The 23,351-nt window shown below is 35.8% G+C and overlaps 1 protein-coding gene across 1 annotated transcript in view; it reads right to left on the bottom strand.

Annotated features, from left to right (window-relative positions):
* The window catches only part of ABCA10 (ATP binding cassette subfamily A member 10), a 62,570-nt gene extending 40,212 nt beyond the window's left edge, over positions 1-22,358 (bottom strand). The window contains 10 exon segments of the mRNA XM_035026356.1: positions 2,235-2,399; positions 6,965-7,112; positions 8,062-8,247; positions 8,468-8,609; positions 14,179-14,195; positions 14,197-14,406; positions 16,949-17,052; positions 17,381-17,545; positions 20,526-20,659; positions 22,154-22,358. Coding sequence (XP_034882247.1) covers positions 2,235-2,399; positions 6,965-7,112; positions 8,062-8,247; positions 8,468-8,609; positions 14,179-14,195; positions 14,197-14,406; positions 16,949-17,052; positions 17,381-17,545; positions 20,526-20,619 — 1,231 coding nt within the window. The 5' untranslated portion in view covers positions 20,620-20,659; positions 22,154-22,358.
* Between the last annotated feature and the right edge of the window lie 993 nt (positions 22,359-23,351).

Raw genomic sequence — 23,351 nt, 5'->3', positions numbered from 1 at the left:
GCAAATGATATAGTACATGTTAAAAAAAGAAAGAAGAAGATAGCAGGAGTGGAAGAATGAAGGGGGGGAAATCGGAGGAGGAGACGAACCATGAGAGACGATGGACTCTGAGGAACAAACTGAGGGTTTTAGAGGGGAGGGGGGGTGGGAGGATGGGTTAGCCTGGTGATGGGTATTAAAGAGGGCATGTTCTGCATGGAGCACTGGGTGTTATATGCAAACAATGAATCATGGAACACTACATCAAAAACTAATGATGTAATGTATGGTGATTAACATAATAAAAAAAAAAAGAGAGGCTGTCAAGGTAGAGGACAGAGTGTGCAGGTTCAAACAGGCTAGAGCTGTTGTATGTACCTGGGAGTACACTCATTTCATGTTAAAGTATTAACAGCAAATTGGATCTAAGACCATTGAATAGGACAACTGGTGGCATCCACTTAGGAGAACTGAATGACCACACAACCATACCCATCTTCATTGCCCATTGGAGGAATATGAGTCAGGGTTAAGGTTCTGGGCATTTATGGAACCATGTTGCTGAAAGGTGAGATTTTGGCCTGACTAATGTGATTTGGTCCTGATTTAGCTTGTTAATTTAACTAAATTTTCTGGTGTCAACATAGTTATTGTAAGTTAGTGGTAAGGAACAGGAGAAACTGAAATAGCTATGTAAGTTTTCAATTTCTTGTCATTCTTTAGACACAGGAGTTAGGGCTTGAAAAACTACTAGAAATGGTAGAATTTGAGAAGTTCCAACTCCAGGGAATAGAGGGTTTTCTCTAATCTTTCTGTGTCAGGTTATAGTTTTTTCCTTTCTCTGTTGTCTCTCTGCTCACTTCCCCTTCTCCCAGATACTTTTGCCAATCACCTTTGACCTGTTCCAAAATAAGTGAACTGATATAAGATATCTGATTGAATTTATCCATGATATTCCTATTAGCAAACAGTTACCAAATGCTTATTATGGGCTAGGCACTATTCTAAAAGTTTTATGTGTGGTAGCTCATTTACTCTTCATAACAAACTTATTACCAGTGTCACGCCCATTTTTAAGATACAGAAACCGAGATACGGCCAAGTAACTTAGCTGCGATTACACAGTTAACAAGCAGTAAAGCCAGGATTCAAACCAGGTGGTTTCAATCCATGGAGCACATTGTAATCACTATGTTCCATTTTGTCCTCAGAATACACTTCCAAAAAAATAACTTCACATAAATGGAATGTCATTTAGGAGTGTTTCTCAATAATCTCCTTCAATAAAATAAGCAAACACCTAGAGAAGCATGCACTAAATTATGATGAAATTAAGAATTAGGCAGCCATTGTCTATACATCTTCCTGGTTTTCCTTAACACCTTTACCAGTGCTTTTCTCTACATTATTTCTTATTTCTATGCCCTTTCAATCAACCACATCCATATGGATAAAGATAACTAACATTTATCCAGTTCCTGTTACCTAACAGGCATATTTAATTATCTCACTGATTCTTTAAATTCCTCAAGAAGAAGTCACTGTACTGTTGAATTATATTACACATTTCTTAGAAATGAAGAAAATGAAGTTTAGAGATCTCACATGGTTCAGCAAAAAGTTACCAAGCTACTAAATTATAGAGAAATCTTTTTTTTTTTAAAGGTTTTATTTATTTATTTGACAGAGAAAGACACAGCGAGAGAGGGAACACAAGCAGGAGGAGTGGGAGAGGGAGAAGCAGACTCCCCGCCGAGCAGGGAGCCTGATGCGGGACTCGATCCCGGGACTCCAGGATCATGACCTGAGCTGAAGGCAGTCGCTTAACCAACTGAGCCACCCAGGCGCCCTAGAGAAATCTTTTGACTTCAAAACTTTAATCCATACACTCCCTAAAGGCAGATAATCTAAGAAACATGTGTCTATTTTATATGCTATATATGTACATACATACATATCATAATGTGTGTGTGTGTGTGTGTTAGAAGAGAATGCAAAGAGATTATAAATGGTGGGGATAGAAAGTAGAAGAAGAGGAACAAGAAAATGAATAGGGCTACTGAATTTTGCTGCTGACGATATCAAAAATACTTTTAAAATGATGAATGAAAGTTTAGAATGATGGTAGAAACACCTGAAAGAAAGGAACTTCCAAAAAACACATCATCTATAACATTTGACCTGTGGTTAGCTCTGTTGTACCTTAGTTTATTAAACTTTTACCTGTAAGTATACATAATTTGTTAGTTATCTTATAGCTTCTTTTCCATGGAACTCTGGAGGCACTGGTTCAAAAGAGTCATCAGAGGAATGCTCAGGATTTATTTTGTCCTCAAAGACTTCATAGTGAGTGTTTTGATGTTGTGACCAAAATGAAGACTTCAAGAAAAACAACGGTGAATGCTGGCGGCCATCTTCATCTGATCAATCAAGACACAGTTAGATATTGAATTAATCATCTACATCAGTAAAGAATGATATCTGTCCTAGTGTAGCTTGATACCAATTTTTTCCTACACATTAATGATCTTTTTCCAGTTCTATTCAGAAATAATTGACTTCTATGACTGTATACGATTAAGGCATGATGGTTTGATTTACATATATTGTAAAATGATTACTACGATAGGTTCAGCTAACATCCATCATCTCAATAGATACAATAAAACAAAAAGAATAAAAAAAAATGTGCTCCTTGTGATAAGAACTCTTAGGATTTATGTTCTTAACAACTTTCCCATGTATCACACAGTGGTGCTGACTACAGTCTTCATGTTGTACATGACATCCCTCGTACTTATTTACCTTACAACTGGGAGTTTGTACCTTTTGAAATCCTTCTTCCAATTCCCGCTTCCTCCAGCTGTAAGTCCGATCTCTTTTTCTGTAAGTTTGGTTTGGTTTTTCTCTTTCTGGGTTTGGTTTTGTTTTTTTAGATTCCACATATAAGTGAGATCATTACACTATTTGTCTTTATTTATTTAAGCATTTAAAATAATATGGCAAAGATTGAATGAATTTTGGATACTCCTGTTTTGCAGCTGCTGACCCAGTTAAGTGACATTTTCTCTACCCCCTAGTATATACCTTAATTCTTTCATTGGAAAGGCAAAAAGTTACCAGAAACAAAAGCCACCCTCACGCCTTCTCTTTCTCACTTCCTCCATCTACTATATAACTAACTACCAAGTCAGATTGTTCCTATCTCCTAAGTATCTCCTGAGTCTGTCCTCCCCTCTATATTACACTGGTCCTCAATTTGGTCCCCCCCCCAACACAGACTATGATGTCCACCTGCTTTGAACCCACCCGCCAAACATCTGTCAGAGCAATCTTCCTAAGACACAAATCTCATCAGTGAAAGGTCCTACATAGATTATATCAATCTGTCTCCAGTTCCTACACTGATGGTTCTAAGGTTCTTGGATTTCTTGGACGAATGATATTTTTTTAAATAAATATACTGTGTTCTTTAAGGACAATTTAAAAAGCCTCCCATCTTGTTATGATCACCATTGCAAAAGAGAAAAAATATTTTCACAACGAAAGTATAGATATTTAAAGGCTATAATCTCACAATATGAAAGACTTAACTTCCAATGAAAGAATTAAGGTATATAAATAAGTTTCACATTATTTTTCTCATTTCAACAAAAACAAGAGAAAAGGTTGTCAGAGATCACCACCAATACTGGACCTGACTAGAGGAGAGAATCCCAAATTCTGCATGTGATCTATGGAGTTAGCAAGAGCAGGCACCTACAGAGGGACTTAACTGGAGGTGAACCTCAGCATCACTGGGATCTTTTTTTAAATATTTTATTTATTTATTTGACAGAGAGAGAGTGAGCACAAGCAGGGAGAGCGGCAGGCAGAGAGAGGGGGAGAAGCAGGCTCCCCACTGAGCAGGGAGTCTGATGTGGGGCTTGATCCCAGGACCTGAGCCGAAGGCAGACGCTTAACCGACTGAGCCACCCAGGCACCCCGATCATTGGGATCTTTACATGCTATATGGCCGTGTGTGTAGCTGTGCACAGACGTGTATTTGGAAAAAATCTCTCCTTGTAATTTCTTATTAGCTGGTTATTAATTCCTATACTAGAACCACATCTGACACCCAAACTCTGTACTAGCTCTACCTAATAACTTTTCATTTCCCCTACACCATAGCTGTTTCCCATTGCTGGGCACACATGCTATTCCTTTTGACCATAAAATTTTTTGTGCACTCTTGTCCACCAGGTAAACTTTCTTATCCTTTAAATGCAGCTGAAATTCTTTCCTCCCACCAACCCAAGGACTTACCCTTTCAATGAACCTTGTGGTATCCTCTCCTATCACACTTCCTATACTATATTTAATTACTGATTTTTGTGTTTCTAATGTTAACTGTGAAAGCCTTGAAGACACAGCCTGCTGACCCACATAAACTTAATCAGCAGTTATGTATTAAATAGATAACAAAGATTAAATCTGATATCTAATTAGTATCAGTTTTATGGGAAATTTTGATTCAGAAAAAGAATTATGAATGTAAAAACATTTAAATATAACCTACTCTAAAAATGTGGATTTGAAAGATGTTTATAAAAATTTGGGTTAAAGAATACATACTGTACCCACGTAAGGGGAAGTGAGATTGAATCAAATTTGTGGGGGGGAAAAAAAAACTGAGGAGGAAGAGGAAGAGGAGGGGGAGGAGGGGGAAGAGGAGAAGAAGGAAAAGAAGAAATAGATTTTTTGTTTGAAGCTGAGGGAAAAAAAGAGGACATTCTTGTATTCCTTCATCAAGTATTTATTGAGAGCTTTTGCACCAGGTGGTCTCTAGATGGAAAAATACACTGTTTATCCTGAAGAAAGTTAAAATAAGAAGACAAATATATGCATTTATGTAATTCACCAGGAATTTATTGAGGACCTACTATGTAACAAAGACTGCCCTAGATGCTTACAGATACCTTCCCTCAGGAGGACTTACATTCTAGAGACAAAAGACAGGAAATAAACACTAAATATAATGAATATTGAATTCAGTGGAAAAGAAAACTGAAAAGGGAAGTATTAATAAAGTCAGTTTCAAAGTTTTCATCCAAATTCTGCTTTGTTCTTGGGCCAGTCATATAACCTCTCCAGACCACTGCTTTGGCAAATCTAAGATGTGAGGTTTGTACTAAATGCTGAACTAAATACTCACTGGTAAAATTTTCTGATTATATGAATACTTAGAAACAGAAAAAAATTGAATTCCTTCTTCCCAGAAATAAATATTTCTTATTGTGCCTTCCCGTAGCAGAGGGTGGGGGTTAGGGGAGTATTTGAAAAGTAAGCTAATTATGAATGAGTGGAGAACTCAGAAGAAAAAGTGGATAATTACCTATTAAAGGACAAATTAAATTTTAGATGGAAGTATTGGAGAAAAAAATTTTAATGTAGAAAAAAAAACCCCAAAACTTTAGGAGAGGACAAATAGGTAATATGGCACAGAGTTGTGACGGGAAAATTAACTTTGGAGCATTAACTATGCCTTCCTCTACTCCCAAGAAAGAGTTTCAATTTTATCTACTAGGCTCTGGGGCCTGATGGGCTAAAAACAAATTGACTTGATTTATATTCAAAGGGTTATAAACAATGGGCAAGAGAGAAAATAAGAAATTCCAAAAGGAAAAAGATGATGAGAAAGTAGAGAAGATCCTAGCTCCAGTTTAGCTGGGGACACTTTTAAGGGTTCAGCAAAAAGGAATTTTTAAGACCTTTGCTATGTGTATGAACAAGAGAATGAGTGCGTACACCAGGAGATCAGATCTGGGATTTTAATTTCCATTTTGCAGGTTTGAGATGACAGTAAAATTATCTAATCATTCAGATACTAGAGTGCTGATTCTTATCTATGACCTGCAGCAAGGCATATGTTAACTTGGTTTCAGAGGTTACATGTATTATATGCTACATTTTGTTCAAAGAAGAAATTTCATTTATTTTTAAGAAGTTGTTTATTCACAATAATTTTGCAAAATAATTTTGAAAGCAATTTGCTGAGTGCATAAGAAATGCATTATTTCAAAATGATAGATTATGAAATTTTAAAATGAAATTATATTAATGGAACGAATAAGAGGCATAGGAGATAAAATCCTAAAATAGTGTAATGGAGATAAAGAACATGAAACAAATAAAAGTCTAAAAGAAAACTATACATATTTTAAAAACAGAATACCTGAATTAGAAAACGTTTAAAGAAAGACACCAAAATAACAGGGTTTGAAAAGGACAGACCTATTCAGATTCTGATGAACGAGAAGGAATTATGTATGAATACAATTTGTGGATTTTATGTGGGCAGAAAGGAATATAAGTATATTAGTTCCTGGGATGATATATGCATTCTATATAGGAATTTAACAATAATTATTTAAGAACCATTTTTAACTGATTTTATGTAATTTTATGAGTTTATTTTACCAATTTTTATGATACTCTATAAAGCATTCTTGTTAGGCTGATTGGCCCATAAAAAGAAAGAAAAGAAGAGGTCATCCATTAACTTTATACTGTTTCCTACTTCATATTCTTGAGATGCAGAAGAACAAGTTTCCTAGAGCCAAATACTAGCAAGAGCTGCTTAATGAGCTATCTTAATGTCGGTGAGTTCAATTCAAACACTAAAAAACATCATGTTCAATAGCTGTTAGAGTTGTTTCCTTCTCTCTCCACACCAACCAACACACATACACGCATGCCCCATCTTTATAAAAGAGAAAAACCAAAAGAAATACAAGTTATTTTTAACTAAGATGTTTTTACCAAATATTTCTGGCCAGACCATTAAATAGTGAGATGTAAATGAGGAGATTCTATTAATTCTGAGACTGTTTCCTTTCCTCTGCCACCAGAAATGCTTCTTAAATTACAAGTAAACAATTATAAGATATTACCTTACAAGCAGCAGAATTGCCTTAAATTCAACTGTAACCACACTATGATTTACCAGGCAAAACTTGCTCAAAATATAACACTGATATCAAATAGAGAAGAGAATCAAGTGCCAGAATGAAGAAAGTAACCATCATTATGTATGACTCTCCAGACGGACTGGGAAAAATAACACCGATCAGGTAATAATCCATGTGAAAAATCTGAGATTAAAAAGAATAAAATAACAGAATACGAACCTATAAGGCTAAAGGGTTTTTTTTAATTAAATGGTGCTGCCTAGAAAAATATAGTTCATCTTTTAATAGCTTTTTCTTCAAAAATGCACAGTGAAGTTGTTAGTAGTAGTGTTGCTTTTTACAAATAAAATTATTGTCATGAAAGTGGGAAATGCTATCTGAGAAAGTAAAACAATTGAAGAATAGAAACTTAACTGACTAATTGATTACCACATAAGTTTTAAAGAAGAAAATATAGAGAAGTGGTCAAGGAGCCAAAAATAACATATTGTAGGAAGAGAAACTAAGAGCGGGCAGTGAAACTGGAGGACATATAAAGGAAATATAAAAATGCTAAGGATAAGATATTGTAGAAACACTCAAATATTAAATAAGTATGGAAAACTTGAAGAGATTCATTTTAAAGATAAGAAAGATAATAGTTCACATTCACATAGCATGTGTCAGGAACTGCTCTAGCATTATGTGTAGAGAATAATACAGTCAGCCCTCCCGTTTACCCCCATTGAGGTGATTTCTACTAACACATCCCCATTCTACGAAGAAGAAAGGAAGGCTACAGAAGTCAAGTCTGCCCAAGTTTACCCAGCTGGTACGTGGGCAGAGCTGAGACTGATTCAGGCATTATTACTTATTCACTATTACTCATATCTCCACGTTTTACTGCCTCTTCAAAGGGGACATAAATCAGACAAACTGAGGGGTCAGATAATGGGCAATTATTTTTCTTTAAATTTTCTAGGATTTTATAAATGATCTATCTGCTTTATTACTTTGATGATAATTCACAAGAGAATGCAGAACTTCTTAAAATACAAGGTGATTAATCGCTAAGTTTCATGAAGTTATCAAACTTTTCAAAATTTTGAAAATCTAATAAATAAAAAAATCATAAAATCATTGTGCTCTTTACCTGGGCCATGCCAGCAGTGAAGGCAAAGGGGCTAAAAAGACCTAAAGTCCATCCCAAAGATGAAGGAAGTTGTCTGTACAATACAGTGAATCCCAGACATCCCCAAAATACAGTGAAGAGAAACCCAACCAAACCAGTAAGCATAGGTTCCTTTATCAGCACACTCAGGAGGAAAGCCAATGCTATCTGAAGGAAGAAAGAAGAGTTCCAAATGGTATGTTTGTCCCTTTGAGAATCATTTTTAGCAATAATAATCAATTTCTCACATTGTCAAAAACTTTTTCAAAACATACAGAAAACAAGATATCAAATTAGTGACTATGCCATACCTATATCGTAAAGAAACATCATTTACTCATATATCTGAGATGTGAAACAAATTAAGAGATACATTTTGCCAACTCACCAAAGACAGGCCATATAAGACAAAGAGTGTGAATATCACCATGAAGCCAACAATTACTACAATTTGGATAGATGTTATGATCAGAGCCATAAAAATCGACAGGATAAATACGAAGCCAGCATACATTAATCCCCAGGAGAGCCTATGGTAGAAACAAAGTTTTACTTCAGAATGTCACACACAGGTAAATGTTTGGAGAGGCAATATGCACAACAGTTATGAGTACAAGTTCTGAAAGCAAACACAACAGAGTCAAATTTACTATAAAACTGTGGCTTTACACTTTCTAGCCATGAGGTCATAGGTAGGACTTTTCCTTTCTCACCCTCATCTATGAATTGGAATTAATTGTGGTAGTTACCTCATATGGTTGTTTTAAGATACTGTGTATGAACTCTTTAGCTGAGCTGTTATTATAATTACTTTACAATTGTTGAATTTAAAAATTCATATTACACATAATCTGATTCTTTCAGTCAAGTGACTAAATATGAAATGGAAATATAATAATCTCATCTTTAAACTCTCTTATACTAAATTCTTTTTGGTATAACATTTTTCTTAATGTTTAATTGAAATCTCTCTGATATAAGGAAAGCTCATTTCATTTTTTATCCTTATATGGCTTTTGACATTAACCATTCAGGGTATTGTTTTTAGAAATTAGAATACTACAGTGCAGCTAGAAAGCACAAAACTAAAGGAAAGCAAAAGGTGTCCTGGGAGTTAACAGCTGTATAACAGGGATCCTGCGTCACAGTGGTCAAAGCATGGTTGTTTTTGAAAATTTGAGGGAATAGATGGAAAGATATGTTTAAACAGGAAAATGGCTCTCACTTTTAAAAACTGACCTTTCACGAACACACTAATAAATTGCCAAGTACCCTCTAAATTTACACAGGGCTTTCAGCTCAAGTGTGGAACTTTGTACAGATGATGCATTTGGAATCCTTTTATATCATTTTGTGCAGTACATAAATTGTTTTACTATCACATGTAAATAGCATTTTCATGTATACAAACAGTAAGCTTAAATGATTATAATTTTCCTAGTAAGGAGATTCCTCAAAAAATTACAAATAGAACTACTAAATGATCTAGCAATTCTACTTCTGGGTATTTTCTTTTTTTTTAAGATTGTATTTATTTCTTTGAGACAGAGGGAGCGCAAGTGGGGAGGTGCAGAGGGGGAGGGAGAAAGGATCTGAGGTGGACTCCACACTGAGTGGGAAGCCCAACGCAGGGCTTGATCCCACCACCACCGTGAGATCATGACCTGAGCTGAAACAAGAGATGGATGCTTAACCGACCATGCCAACCAGGCACCCCTCTACTTCTGGGTATTTATCTGAAAGAAATTAAAACCCTAATTCAAAAAGATAAATGCCCCCCTATGTTTATTGCAGCATTATTTACAATAGCCAAGACATGGAAGCAACTTAAGCGTCCATCAATGGATGAAACGATAAAAAAAAAAGTGATAGATACTGATACACACACAATGGAATATTAATTCAGCCACAAAAAAGAAGGAAATCTTGGTATTTGCAATAACAAGGATGGAACTTGAGGGCATTTGCTAAGTTAAAATAGACAAAGATTAATATCATATAATCTCACTTATACACAGAATCTGAAATAAACAAACTCATAGATACAGAGAACAGTTTGGTGGTTGCCAGAGGCGGGGGTGGGGAGAAGGCGAAATGGGTGAAGGTGATTAAAAAGCACAAACAAGTTACAAAAATAAAACATGGGAATGTAATGTGCAGCACAGTGACTGTAGTTAATAATATTGTATTATCTTTTTGAAAGTTGTTGAGAGTGGATCTTAAAAGTTCTCATCACAAGAAAAGAATTAAAAATCTGTCTGGATGATAGATGTTAGCTAGATTATTGTGATCATTTCACAATATATACAAATATTGAATCTTTATGTTTTTCACCTGAAACTAATATATTATATATCAATTATATCTCAATAAAAAAAGATCATGGTTTTCCTCTCTCATGCTCTCATTCAATTTGAAATTTTAAAAATCTTTTACAAAACTAAACACCTAACAATCTTATTCAATTAATTTTTTGAAGCTAGGGTAAATCTTTCATATATTAAAACATCTACTTCTAATAATTAATAATAATTTTTCAAAAGAGCTGGTCATAGATTGAAGTAAAGAGAGCATGAAGTATGAAGATTAGTTAAGGAGAAGAAAAGGAGTAAGAAAAATGGACTATTATGTTCAATGAATTAATAAAAATATTAGACATATGTAAATTCCAATATATGTATGAAAACATAAACCAAGTCAAATACAATTATTTTCTATGCTTTTGTCATTTATACACTGCTGGTTGGAATATAAAATGGTGTATCCACTCTGGAAACCAGTTCAACAGTTTCTTATAAAACTAAATCACCATACAACCCAGAAATTATACCATTGGGCATTTACCTCAGAGAAATGAAAACTTATGTTAATAAGAATACCTGGACATCAATGTTCACAGTAGCTTTATTTGTAATATCCCAAACTGGAAACAACTCCAACCTCTTTCAAAGGTTGAACAACTAATCAAACAGAGATATTGCTACCATGGAACAGTTCTTAGCAATAAAAAGCAGCAAACTACTAATAAATACAAACTTGGATGAAGTGCCAGGAAATTGTACTTAGTGTGTGTGTGGGGGAAGCCCCAAAGGTTATGTGATTCCATTTATACAGCATTCTTGAAATGTCAAAATTATAGAAATGGTGAAGAGATTGGTGGTTAGCAGGGGTTAGAAATGGGGGATAAGGAAGAGAGTTGATGGAATCTATAATGATGGAACAATGGAACTGTCCTGTATCTTAATTGTATCAACGTCCACAGTGAGATTGTGATACCGTATGACAGTTCTGCAGATGTTATCATTGGGGGAAACTGGGTAAAGTGTACACGCAATCTAGTTCTTAAAACGGAGTATGTATCTACCCAAAATAAAAAATGTTTTATTAAAAAAAATTGTAGTTACCTGAAAAGCTAAGACTAAATGATGTTTTAAAAGGAGAAAGAGTGGTCTGTACCATGTCAGTAACATTCAGTGAACTATAAACAACTGGGAGGATTGGGAGAGCACGTGGGAAAAAAAGTACTTTAAATGCTTTCAGTTATATTGAAATAATATTATTAGTATTGTTAGACATATGTATTATTTCTGGATAAAACAAGTGAGTAACAGGGATGTTCTAATTCTCAGATTCTCTGTATCTCTCCTGGAGAACCAGAATTCTCAGTACATAGGAAAGGAAATATAGTTGTAATATGGGGGAGGCTACGTAAAACTCTATAGTTCTATATTTGAATTATAAATTATAAATATCAGTGTGAGTTCATAAGGCATTTATCTTTAGTATGTGTATGTTATTCTGTATACAAAATGTAGAAAATATATCATGATTCTATCTCTGCTATTGAAAAAGGCTAGAAACAATGACCAATCCAATATCAAAAAATATTTCTAGTATACAATGCTCTTGAAATACTTTTTCTAACTAAAAGAAATCTTGCCACACAAAATAGCAAGGAATCTATTTTTTTCAAAACCCACTTAGAATCTTGTCAAAAAGAATCACAAACCAACCTTCAGCTCCCTTTGACCAAAGATGGGACAATCTGAGCTTCAGTAAGAATAATAATTACAATGGCTTGAAACATATTAGACATGTTTAGATCCATGAGTTTATAATGGTATTTTAAAAAATCAGTCATCTTTGAAGAACGTTAGGCAAACACTTAATTACCTAATAAAGGAAAAAGTTAAGCAAAAAATTCTGTTTTCAATCATTTGTTTTATCTCTTTGTTTTCCTGTTCCACCCTCTTAAAAAAATAGTTTGCCCCAATAGGAGCTAATCATAATTCATGTATATTTAAACCAAATTCTCTTAACTGTTTCAGTTCTATGAAACAGAACTGTTTCTGTTCTGAACTGAAATTGCTAGAATTTCATATAACAGAAATGTATAGTTGGAAAGTGATTATTATAAATAATTCCCATGATCTATTCACAATGTTTTATATAAGAAATCACTCTTGAGATCCTTTGAAAATTCTGCATTCTTTTGTTGTTGTTGTTGTTGTTGAAAACTGAAAATTCTGCATTCTTGAGCCTTATTTGGGTTAAGTAGATTATAGCAAAATTTGTGTGCAATCAGGAAGAAAGTGGAAGAGGATAAAATATACAAGAACTGTGGGGACTTTATAAGAAATATATCAGTTTTACCCCAGTTATTGGGGTATTTTCCTCAAAGTTAAATTGTCAAAGCCATACTTTTTTATGCGTATTATTTCATTTTAAAAATCTCTTTTCCTTGTATTTGAAGACACTCTCCCCAACAGCATGCAAGATTAACTATTTTTTAAAAATCTCCAGCCAACGTAAACCCTGCTAACTTGGACAGTTCTCTATCAGGAAAACTTTCGAGCTGTGTTTTTTCTCAATTTGAGGTACTTAGCAAATTGGATCCAAATGGAATGTTTATCTCAAAAACACTGAAGACAATATGGTATGCATTTCTGTTGGCACATTTCACAAACAGCTTTTTCTACCAAGGGAAAAATATCACCTTGTCACTAATTTCATTTTATTCATCTTTTTGAGTTATGTAGCACAGTGTCTGAAAGAAAGGGATTTCTTAGACAAAAATCTTAACTTTTCTGTGCCTTGGTTTTCTTGTGAAATAATAGCACTATAAACTGTGAGCGGTCCCTGGAATACAGTAAGTTCAGTGTTTGCTACTATTACTGTTATTATTGTATACTCTCTCAAAGTCTATGGGGAAAGGGACAATAGATAAATGGAGAGACAGATTCATTTTACTCTGTGTCTTGTGCCTTACAAGCAGCAACACCATCTGTGCTAAGCAGATTAAAGATACTGTCTCATCCAATCCTTAGTCTTACCCAAAGAACATCTTTATTGACTAACTGCATGAATTGGCTTTAATAACATTATGGCAAATTAGTTTAATGTTCAAATTTTTCAATCCCTTCTTCCCTGCTTCCCTTCCATGAAGGGATAGAATTATCCATATCACTGATCCTGGGCTTGGCTCTTTGACTTGCTTTGGCTTTATGGTGGGCAGAATATACTTTTTTGCCCCTTGACTTTGGATTTGTCCACATGACTTGCTTTAACCGATGGGATTTTATCAAATGTGGCTTGAGAAGGAGCTTGAAATGTGTGGTGCAGCGGGACTTGCCCTCATGCACTTCTGTGACTGAAGGAGAAGAATGTGTCCAGGTCTGCTGCTGACCGACAGGGGATTAAACCACACGGGGCAGGCTTAATGCAACCTATAACTTGGATCCAAGCCCAACCAAGCCCAGACTAGATCCGCCAGACTCCAGTCATGCCACAGACAAATGAGAAGGAATAAATGAGTGTTGTTTGAAGTTACTGGGTTTGGGGTGGTGTTTTATGCAGCATCTTTCTGGCAACAGCTAACAGATACAAGCACCATATTTCTATTCTTCAATTCAAGGAAACGTAAGCACAATGCTTACTTCATTTCTACCGCCAGCATCTTAAAATGTAATACGGGTAAGCTAATTATATTGAATGCATGCAAAAAACAAACCCCTGAAAGCATCGAATTTCTTTTATAATCTAATGGGTTTCTTTGTTTATTAATGTGTGATACACAGGCAAGAAAGCAACTTAACTCACCAGAATGCTGACTCTCGGGAGACCCAACACTGTCATCAGTTTCTTAAACTTTTTTCTTTCCCGTGTAACATTTAATGAAGGGAGATACACAACATGGGAGAAATAAACCATACAAATAAAAGTAAACCATGTATTTATGATTTCTCCGTTAGAAATGAAAGGCAGCATCCTCATATTGATTCCAATAACTGAAGTCAGCTGTTCTATCACAGAATGATTTATTGTGACCTAAATTGGGATGTTAAACAAATTCATTATATTAACTATAGAAAAATATATTAGAAAACCATACACATTTTGTTTCATTTTCAGTACTTATATATTTCATCATTTAAAAATATGGTGAACTATTAACATCATTAGAACATTCTTTTTTGGGGGTGTTAATTCTACCTCTTTTTTTTTATGTTATGTTAATCGCCATACATTGCATCATTAGTTTTTGATGTGGTGATCCATGATTCATTGTTTGCGTATAATACCCAGTGCTCCATGCAGAACGTGCCCTCTTTGACACCCATCACCAGGCTAACCCATCCTCCCACCCCCCTCCCCTCTAAAACCCTGTTTGTTTCTCAGAGTCCATTGTCTCTCATGGTTCATCTCCCCCATTAGAACATTCTTGATGACTTCTGGTATTAGTAATGTTGACATTACTTATAAGAGTCATTTAAAAAATTACTAGATGTCTGTCATGCCCAATATACTGTGATGGGTGGTGGAAAGATAGCAGTGATCCACAGGAACACTCCTCACTCTCATGGAGCTTTACATCTCATGGTGGAGCAGAGAAGGAAGGTGAGACATCAAACAACCCATTGCACAATCAATAGTTTGATTATCATTGATGAACTGCATTAAAGGAGAAGTAGAGGGTGTTCTGAGAACAAAAGTAGGGAAGGCTTCCCTAAAGAAATGACATTTATTTATACAGTGATCTTACCTAAACAAAGCTTGGGCAGGGAGGGAAGTTGAGGATGGAGAAGAAAAATCTGAGCAGAGGAAACAGCATTTGCAAAGGAAGGAAGGGGTACAGTGCATTGGAGGCACAGGAAGGAGGTCCTTGAAGCAAAACTGACAGGGGGAGAGGGAGGGAGGAAAGGAGGGAGAGAGAGCAGGCTAGAGAAGTAAACTACTCCCACAGTTCAGGCAAAAGATGGTAATGGCCTGGACTAGTGCTGGTGGCAGAGTTGAGAAGCACGTGGATTTCAGTTTAGGATTAACAAGGCTGGATGAGAGATTGGAGGTAATGGGAAAGGCAGAGGAAATTTTCTCTGATAATTCCTTAGTTTTTAATTAACTGATCACCTAGGTGGGTAGCCTTAGCATTCACTAAGATAGGAACATTTTTAAAAGACTCAGCCACATGAAGATGCAAAAGCCACATGAAGATAAAAACACCCACATTCAGTTTTTTCTTAATTTTTTTTTTTTAAGATTTTTATTTATTTGACAGAGAGAGACACAGCGAGAGAGGGAACACAAGCAGGGGGAGTGGGAGAGGGAGAAGCAGGCTTCCCGCCGAGCAGGGAGCCCGATGCAGGGCTCGATCCCAGGACTCTGGGATCATGACCTGAGCTGAAGGCAGATGCTTAACGACTGAGCCACCCAGGCGCCCCCCACCCACAGTCAGTTTTGAACATACTAGTTTAAATCGTTTAGGAAGCATCAAAGTAGAGACATTCAGCAAATAGTCAGATACATGGAACTACGGCAGAGGTTAGCAAACTACAGTCCATGGACAAAATCTAGTCCACCACCTGCCTTTGTAAATAAAGTTTTTATTGGAATAAAGCCATACTCATTTCTTTATGTACTGTCTATGGTTTCTTTCATGTTACAACAGCTGAGTTGAATAGGTACCATAAAAAAGTTTGGCCCCCAGAGCCTACAATATTTATTACCTGGCCCCTTACAGAACAAGTTTGCTGGTCTACAAGTTGAAGTGGGGTTCTTAGAGTTATCAGCATGTAAATCGTAATTAAAGTTATGGAAATAAATAACATTGTTTAGAGAAAGTATATAGGATGGGGAAAGATGCCTAGGTTAGAAACTTGTGGAACTACAGATTTAAAGAAGCATGAGTGTGAAGCTGGATAAGGTGGCAAGAAGACTGAGAAGGAAAGGCTAGAAAAGTGCATGAAAATCAGGTGAAGGCTACATTACTTAGTTAAAAGGTCAAGTAAAATAAGGAATGAAAAATGTCAGTTGTTAATTGACATGGGAGTGGTTACCAACCTCAGAAAAAGCCATTTGGGTGGTGTGGATGGGGACAGAAATAGTTGAGTTGAATGCAGCCTAAGTGAAGGCAACCCTTTCAAGAAACTTAGCTGTGGAGGGAGCTAAAGTACTTGCCTGAGAAGGAAAGAAGGAAAGGTCCTGATAATATGTGAGGAAATCAATACTTTTCAATCCCAAAGAGAAGAATCTAGTTGAAAGGAGAAATTGAAAAAGGAGGAGACAGAAGGGAAGATCCATTGTGCAACCTTACTAATAATGTTGGAAGGAACAGGATCCAGCCTGTGAATTGATGAAGGACATGAGATGAGGCAGAAAGAAAAGGATGGGTGTAGTAAGTAGTAGGTCTGTAGTTTAGCAGGGTTTGTGTTGGGAAGTGGGGATATTCCCATCAGTTTCTTCTTTCTCTGAGAATAAGAGGCAGAGCATAATCTCCTAAGAGTATAGGGGCAAAGAGGAGGAAGAGGTAGAGACTGAAGATACAGAGAAAATACAGAAAGTATAAAATAGATTACTTAAGTAAGGCACTTACTTCTATAATTGCAGCATTAATTGCAGTTTGAAATGCCACAAACCCATTTTGCCAGTATCTTGTCATGTAACAAAAAATTTTATCATCAGAATCCCAACAGTGTTCTTTAAGGAAGGAGAAAAACGTGTCCGTCATTATTATACAATGGAATCAATCAATGGAATTAAAACCTTAACTTTGACTCTAAAGTGGAAATATCTACATGCCTGTTCAGAGCCCAGGATTATACAATCTAGAGCATTTTTAAAGCATTCTGCAAAACTGGAAGAAAGAAGCCTATTATTGAATGTTGGCCAAAAGACTGATCACTAAGTTGAGGAATAAAAAGTATATTACTTTGTTTCTTGACTTTATTAATGTTTCTATCAGTCATTCCCAACTGTGGATTTGATAAAGTAGCAAAAAAGATTGAATCAATTCTTATATAGTTACCTGCGTGTTCAGAGTTTTCTTCCATATTTGGGATTTCATATCCCCAAATAAACTTCAGCTGATATGAAAAAGTATCATTAAACACAATTCCCACCATTTCATGATGGTTTTCTGAAAGTACCATATCCATCATTTCTTTATCAGCAATCCTCATGATTGTTCTTCCTGTCATTTATGAAAAAAATCAATAATCATATCAACTCATCACTAGAGAACATAAAATCAAGTTGCAATTATTTAGGTTTATTGGGTCACACACTATCCCTAAGTAGGTGTCTCTAAATTAGGTACTGAAAGTCTATTCTATTGTCTTAGGCTCAATGTAAATATGTGAAAAGATATAAATGACATGTCTTTTAAAAACCATTTGCAGGGGCGCCTGGGTGGCTCAGTCAGTTGAGCGTACGACTCTTGGTTTCAGCTCAAGTCATGATCTCAGGGTCGTGAGATCGAGCCCCACATCGGGCCCTGTGCTCCGTGGGAAGACTTCTTGAGATTCTGTCTCTCCCTCTCCCTCTGCCCCTCCCCCGCTCTAAAATCAATCTTTAAAAAAAACCCATTTGCATTTTTTTAGTGTGATCGCATTTTAGTAAAGAAACTGAATCTGTGTGCCTATATACATATATGAAAATATATGTCTATATATGTGACCAGGTGTACATATTATCCTAAAAAGATACAAATTTAAATGGGAGGTATGGTAGGGAGGAAGGTGTGGCTAGGATGAAAGCAAAAGCTCTCTCTTTTCTTTTTTCTTCAGTTTTTATTGCTTAGCTTTTTTTAGGGTGGCTATTACCTTGGTGATTAAAGTAATTAAAAAATTAAAAAGAAAAAATATTTAAAATAATCAATGGAAATACTTAAGAATTTGGTGGGGTTTTTTTTCCTGCCAAGAGTACTAATTTCTATCACATGGAAATACTATGCCAGTAGAAATAAATTGCATGCAAATAATTAGAGTACAAAAATCACAAGTGAAGTTACAGTCCACCTACAGGTTCTTTGGAGTCAAGAACACTCCTTAGAATTGAGCTCAAAAAATTCATAATGGATGAGTTCAAAATCTGCAGAAGTAATCCACCCAATAAATGGTTAATTGATCCATTACTAATGGAAATTTCGGAAACCTCTGAAGTCCAGTATATGACCTCCTTTTTAAAGACTTTTTAATAATTTCATGTATTACATTCTAAGATTTTTATTAATTTTAACACAGTATTTAAATCTTACTCAGGACAATGTCTACATGGAGAAGGAAAAGGTATTTATTTTCATAGTGTAGCCATATCTTTCAAAAATATTCATCCTTCCAAACATGGAATAAGTCTGTGACATTTTTATGAGGACAATGCTAACTTCACTGATTTTTCTCTAGCAGTATACAAAGACTGTCAAGGGCAAAACATGAATATTTGGGCTGAACTAGCATCACATATGAGATATTCCTGCCAAAAATGTTCAACCTGAAGTTAATCCTGTCTTTCAATCTAATTTTCTGTTTAAAGAAATGTAAGAAGGCAAAGGAATGAGTTAAATGACAGCATGAAGAAGGAATGAGATAAATACAAAACATGAATATTGGGGCACCTGGGTGGCTCAGTCGTTAGGGGTCTGCCTTCAGCTCGGGTCATGATCCTGGGGTCCTGGCATCAAGCCCCGCATCGGGCTCCCTGCTCCGCGGGAAGCCTGCTTCTCCCTCTCCCACTCCCCCTGCTTGTGTTTCCTCTCTGGCTTTCTCTCTGTCAAATAAATAAAATCTTTAAAAAAAAAATGAATATTCAACAAGATATGAGGTCTCATTGTTTCCAGGCTTATCAAAACCAACTTTGAAAGTATTTTTCAGGGCACCTGGGTGGTGCAGCTTGTAAAGCGTCCCGACTCTTGGTTTTGGCTCAGATTGTGATCTCAGGGTTGTGAGATCAAGCCCTGTGTGGGCTCTGCGCTCCGGACAGTCTGCTGGAGATTCCCTCTCCCTCTCCCTTTGTCCCTCCCACTTGTGCTCACTCTCATTCTTTCTCTCTCTCAAATAAATAATCTTTTTTTAAAAAGAAATTTTCAGGAAGTTTAGGAAATTGAACTTGAAATGAGATGATTATATGCATTTTTCTAATTTTGTGAAGTATATTAGTGGTTATATAGTGTTTAATTTTTGTAGATTCTAGCTCAAGTATGACAGTCAAGTGTCATATATCTTGAAAGAGGAGAGACAGAGAGATGAAGCAAAGATGGCAAGAAGTTAACACTTGTCAAATTTGGGTTGTGGGTGAATAGGATAGGATGTGGCTTTATTGGACCAGTATTTCTACATTTTGAGATTTAAAACATTTTTGATAAGTTCTTTTAAAATTCTAGTGGGTGATGATTATAAATGTACCCTCCATCAACATAACAGCTAAAATATTCAAACTGAATTGCTTCAAGAGCTATTGCAGAGAATGAAAAGAGTATGTGAACTCTGCTAGCTCCCATGGAAATGTTATTCGCTATTTTTAAACAGAATACAGCCTCGATGTGGCCAAGACAGCCCCAGACATATTTCAAGGAAATATAGCAAATCTCTTGGACCTAATGTCCATGTCCTTATGCTAGGAACTCAACAGAATGCAAAGATACTGACAATCAGAAGTCTAGCTCCCTAAAGCCACTCTATGTTTACAAAAAAGCATAGTCTTGAAAAGAGATCCTCAAAAAATTTCCCTAATTTTTCGCCATAGAATTTTATTCCTCAGCCCTCCCAATTAATAGAATCTTAATCAAAATGTCCCCAGTAGAGTGCAATCATTTACTCATTTAAAATCTATTTTTATTCCTAACACTGAAGTTGGCTTAAAGTAAATCAGAATGACTCCACAAGATCCAAATGGAGTAATTATTTGGAGAATGGCTAGTTCTATTTAATAAAATATTACTTTGTTTTTCAGGAGCTGCCATATGAGTTCTTTAGTTAATTTCATCAATTTGCCAGAAATATTATCCTTTTCTGTAATATGTCATATTCTGCAATATTTGTAAAATATTGTATTTAGAACTCCAAATCAACTAACCTATGGAATTTGTGAATATAAAAAAGCAATAAAAATAGCATAATACTAAATGATGGATTTTCATTTACTAAATATGGAAAAATAGATATTGTGAACCATACCAATAAGCTCTTTTTTCATTCTCCATTGTTTAAGAAAATTCTTGTATAAAATGGCCTGAGTTTGTTGATACACGCTTATCTCTTTTTTAATCATTTTCTCCTGTTCGTGGAGAGAGAGGGTAAATATTGTACAGCTAGAAGAAAAAAAAGACCAAAAAAGTCCAGTTACAAAAAAGCTTCTGAACTCTTTGAAAACATAGCTTCAGATGCACTAACATGATGCCTTATTTGACATTGCAGAAACACATTCAGTAGGGGTTTTTGTGAGAGTATAAAGTATTAATGAATGTAAACTATCCTGTCTGCGAGTATTTCTCTCCAGGCCCTCACGGCTATGGATGATGAGGGTGGTAGTGTAAGGAGGTCTTTCCTCTCTTGTCTCAAAAGTAACTTTTTTCTGCCAAATCTTGACATTACAACAATCTAAAATAAATCAGGGAATAAGATGTTCGCAATGTTTGAAATTCAAAAAACACTTTGCCCTTTACGTATTTTAAGTAAAGAAGTATAACAGGGGCACCTGGGTAGCTCAGTCAGGTAAGCATCTGCCTTTGGCTCAGGTCATTATCTTGGGGTCCTGGAATCGAGTACAACATCGGGCTTCTTGCTCAGAGGGGGTCTGCTTGTCCCTCTCCCTCTGCCCACCCATGCCTGCCCCCCCCTTCCCGGCTTCTTTCTCCCTCAAATAAATAAAGTCCTTAAAAAAAAAAAAGAAAGTATAACAGGAATAAAACCATATCCAGTTTTTTTTGTCAGAGAATTGCCCATGAGCAGTCTATACTTTGAATGGCACATTTTTGCATGCTTATTTAATATGTAGGTAACCACTTGAGTAAAGCAAAGTTGAATAACATCATAGTCATTCTTAGAATCCCAAAGAGCTAATTTCTTCTCTTAAATCCATGGGTTCCCCTTTTTTGAACTAAGAATGTAAGACAGATGTAGATGAAAACCAAACATGTTAGTGGATATCACTGAGGTAATTGATTTGCAGATCGCCATGATGTGTAACAAGGATCCTTCTGTTTTCAGTTTGAAATTCCAGAGATGATTTGGTATCACAACTCTGGTTACTCAAATTCATTTGAATAAATGTTGATGTCATATACAAATTACAATGTTCAGAGAACTTGCTCTACTTTCTTTTTTTGACAAAAGAAAAGGTAAAGTGACCAAATATCAAAATAATCTCTAAACTCTAACTTGAGAAAGTTTCTAAGTCATAACATTCATCTTCACCTTATGGCTATACAGGTATGTTTGAATAGCTCAGTAAGCTACCCACAAAGACATTTTAAAAGAAAAAAGAAGCCACAGGAAAAAGTAACTTGTCCTAGTGCCTACACATTCCCAAGAACTAAAACCTTGCAAATTCTCAAAAGGCTACCCAGAGATGTATAAAGCTGACCAAAAGAAACTAATTATATTTGTACACACTTCTGAGTCTCTCTTACATTTTACTACCACACTAAAATACTATATAACTGAGTTTAAAAGATTAAATCACTCATTAGGTCTACAATATAAAACATACAATAATTTAGAAATATCAGATCAATACAATAATTTTAACAATATCAATCAATGTGTTTGGCATTGGCTATATGCATACTTTATGCCTTACTCACCTTACGCAAAGTGGAAGGTAAACACAAATTTGACTCTCAGGAAAATGAGTGAGGAACTTAGAAGCACCTCTGATTCACTGTTCTCTTTTTTTTCTAGAACAGCTAAGATTCTTTCAAGGGCTCTTCTGCAAATGCCTGTCTCTCTTAAAACTGTTTTTATTCAGTTTGGCATATGAAAACAGGACATGGTCTGTGTGTAAAAAGCCTGCCAAATGTTCTTTGTTAAGTTGGTGTTTGGTTTTTTTTCCCCCATGTCTTTCTTGTCCAATTACTCTGCAGGGACCGTGTAGTTGTGGACGGTTGGCTAAGCATGGCACGTGGTATTTATTGTTCTGTCTTTCTGGCATTCATAAAAAGTGATCAGATTCTAAAAGGATGAAAAAACCCCATGGTGTTGGGTAAGTCTTTATTAGCTTTTAATGATTAAAAATTAGACAGCTGTGAATTGTGTAAGACTGTTGAATCACAGACCTGTACCTCTGAAACAAATAATACATTATATGTTAAAAAAAAAAAGAAGATAGTAGGAAGGGAAAAATGAAGGGGGGGAAATCGGAGGGGGAGACGAATCATGAGAGACGATGGACTCTGAGAAACAAATGAGGGTTCTAGAGGGGAGAGGGGTGGGAGGATGGGTTAGCCTGGTGATGGGTATTGAGGAGGGCACGTTCTGCATGGAGCACTGGGTGTTATACGCAAACAATGAATCATGGAACGCTACATCAAAAACTAATGATGTAATGTATGGGGATTAACATAAGAATAAAAAAAAATAATGATGTAATGTATGGTGATTAACATAACATAATAAAAAAAATTAGACAGCCAAGTAAAAAAAAGGACAGATTAAAGATAAAGGGAGTTGAGCAGAGAGGGAAAATGAGGCTCAATCATCTCAGAAATCACAGTAATTCACATGAGAAGCCTTTACCTAAAACTTAACTGCACTTCCATTAGGTGGCTCCTGTGCTGATGGAATCCTGTGTGTACAAAGTATGAATTTCCTCATTTACTCCTGAAAGCAAACCTATGAGGTCAGTACCACAGTCACAACCGTGTTACAGATTCGAAAAGTGAGGCTTACAGGCGCAAGTTATCTGCAGATGTTCAATAAAGGACCCACATGTGAGTCCAGAACAGTGTTTGGACCCCAAGCCCCTCGCTCTCAACGACCGCTATGAAAATTATGCTAATCAAA

The sequence above is a fragment of the Mirounga leonina genome, unplaced genomic scaffold, assembly GCF_011800145.1.
Source record: "Mirounga leonina isolate KUSES-001 unplaced genomic scaffold, KU_Mleo_1.0 Mir_197, whole genome shotgun sequence".
In the NCBI taxonomy this organism is placed as follows: Eukaryota; Metazoa; Chordata; class Mammalia; order Carnivora; family Phocidae; genus Mirounga; species Mirounga leonina.
Note: the sequence above shows the minus strand (reverse complement) of the source record. Positions and strands in the feature narration are given on the sequence as shown.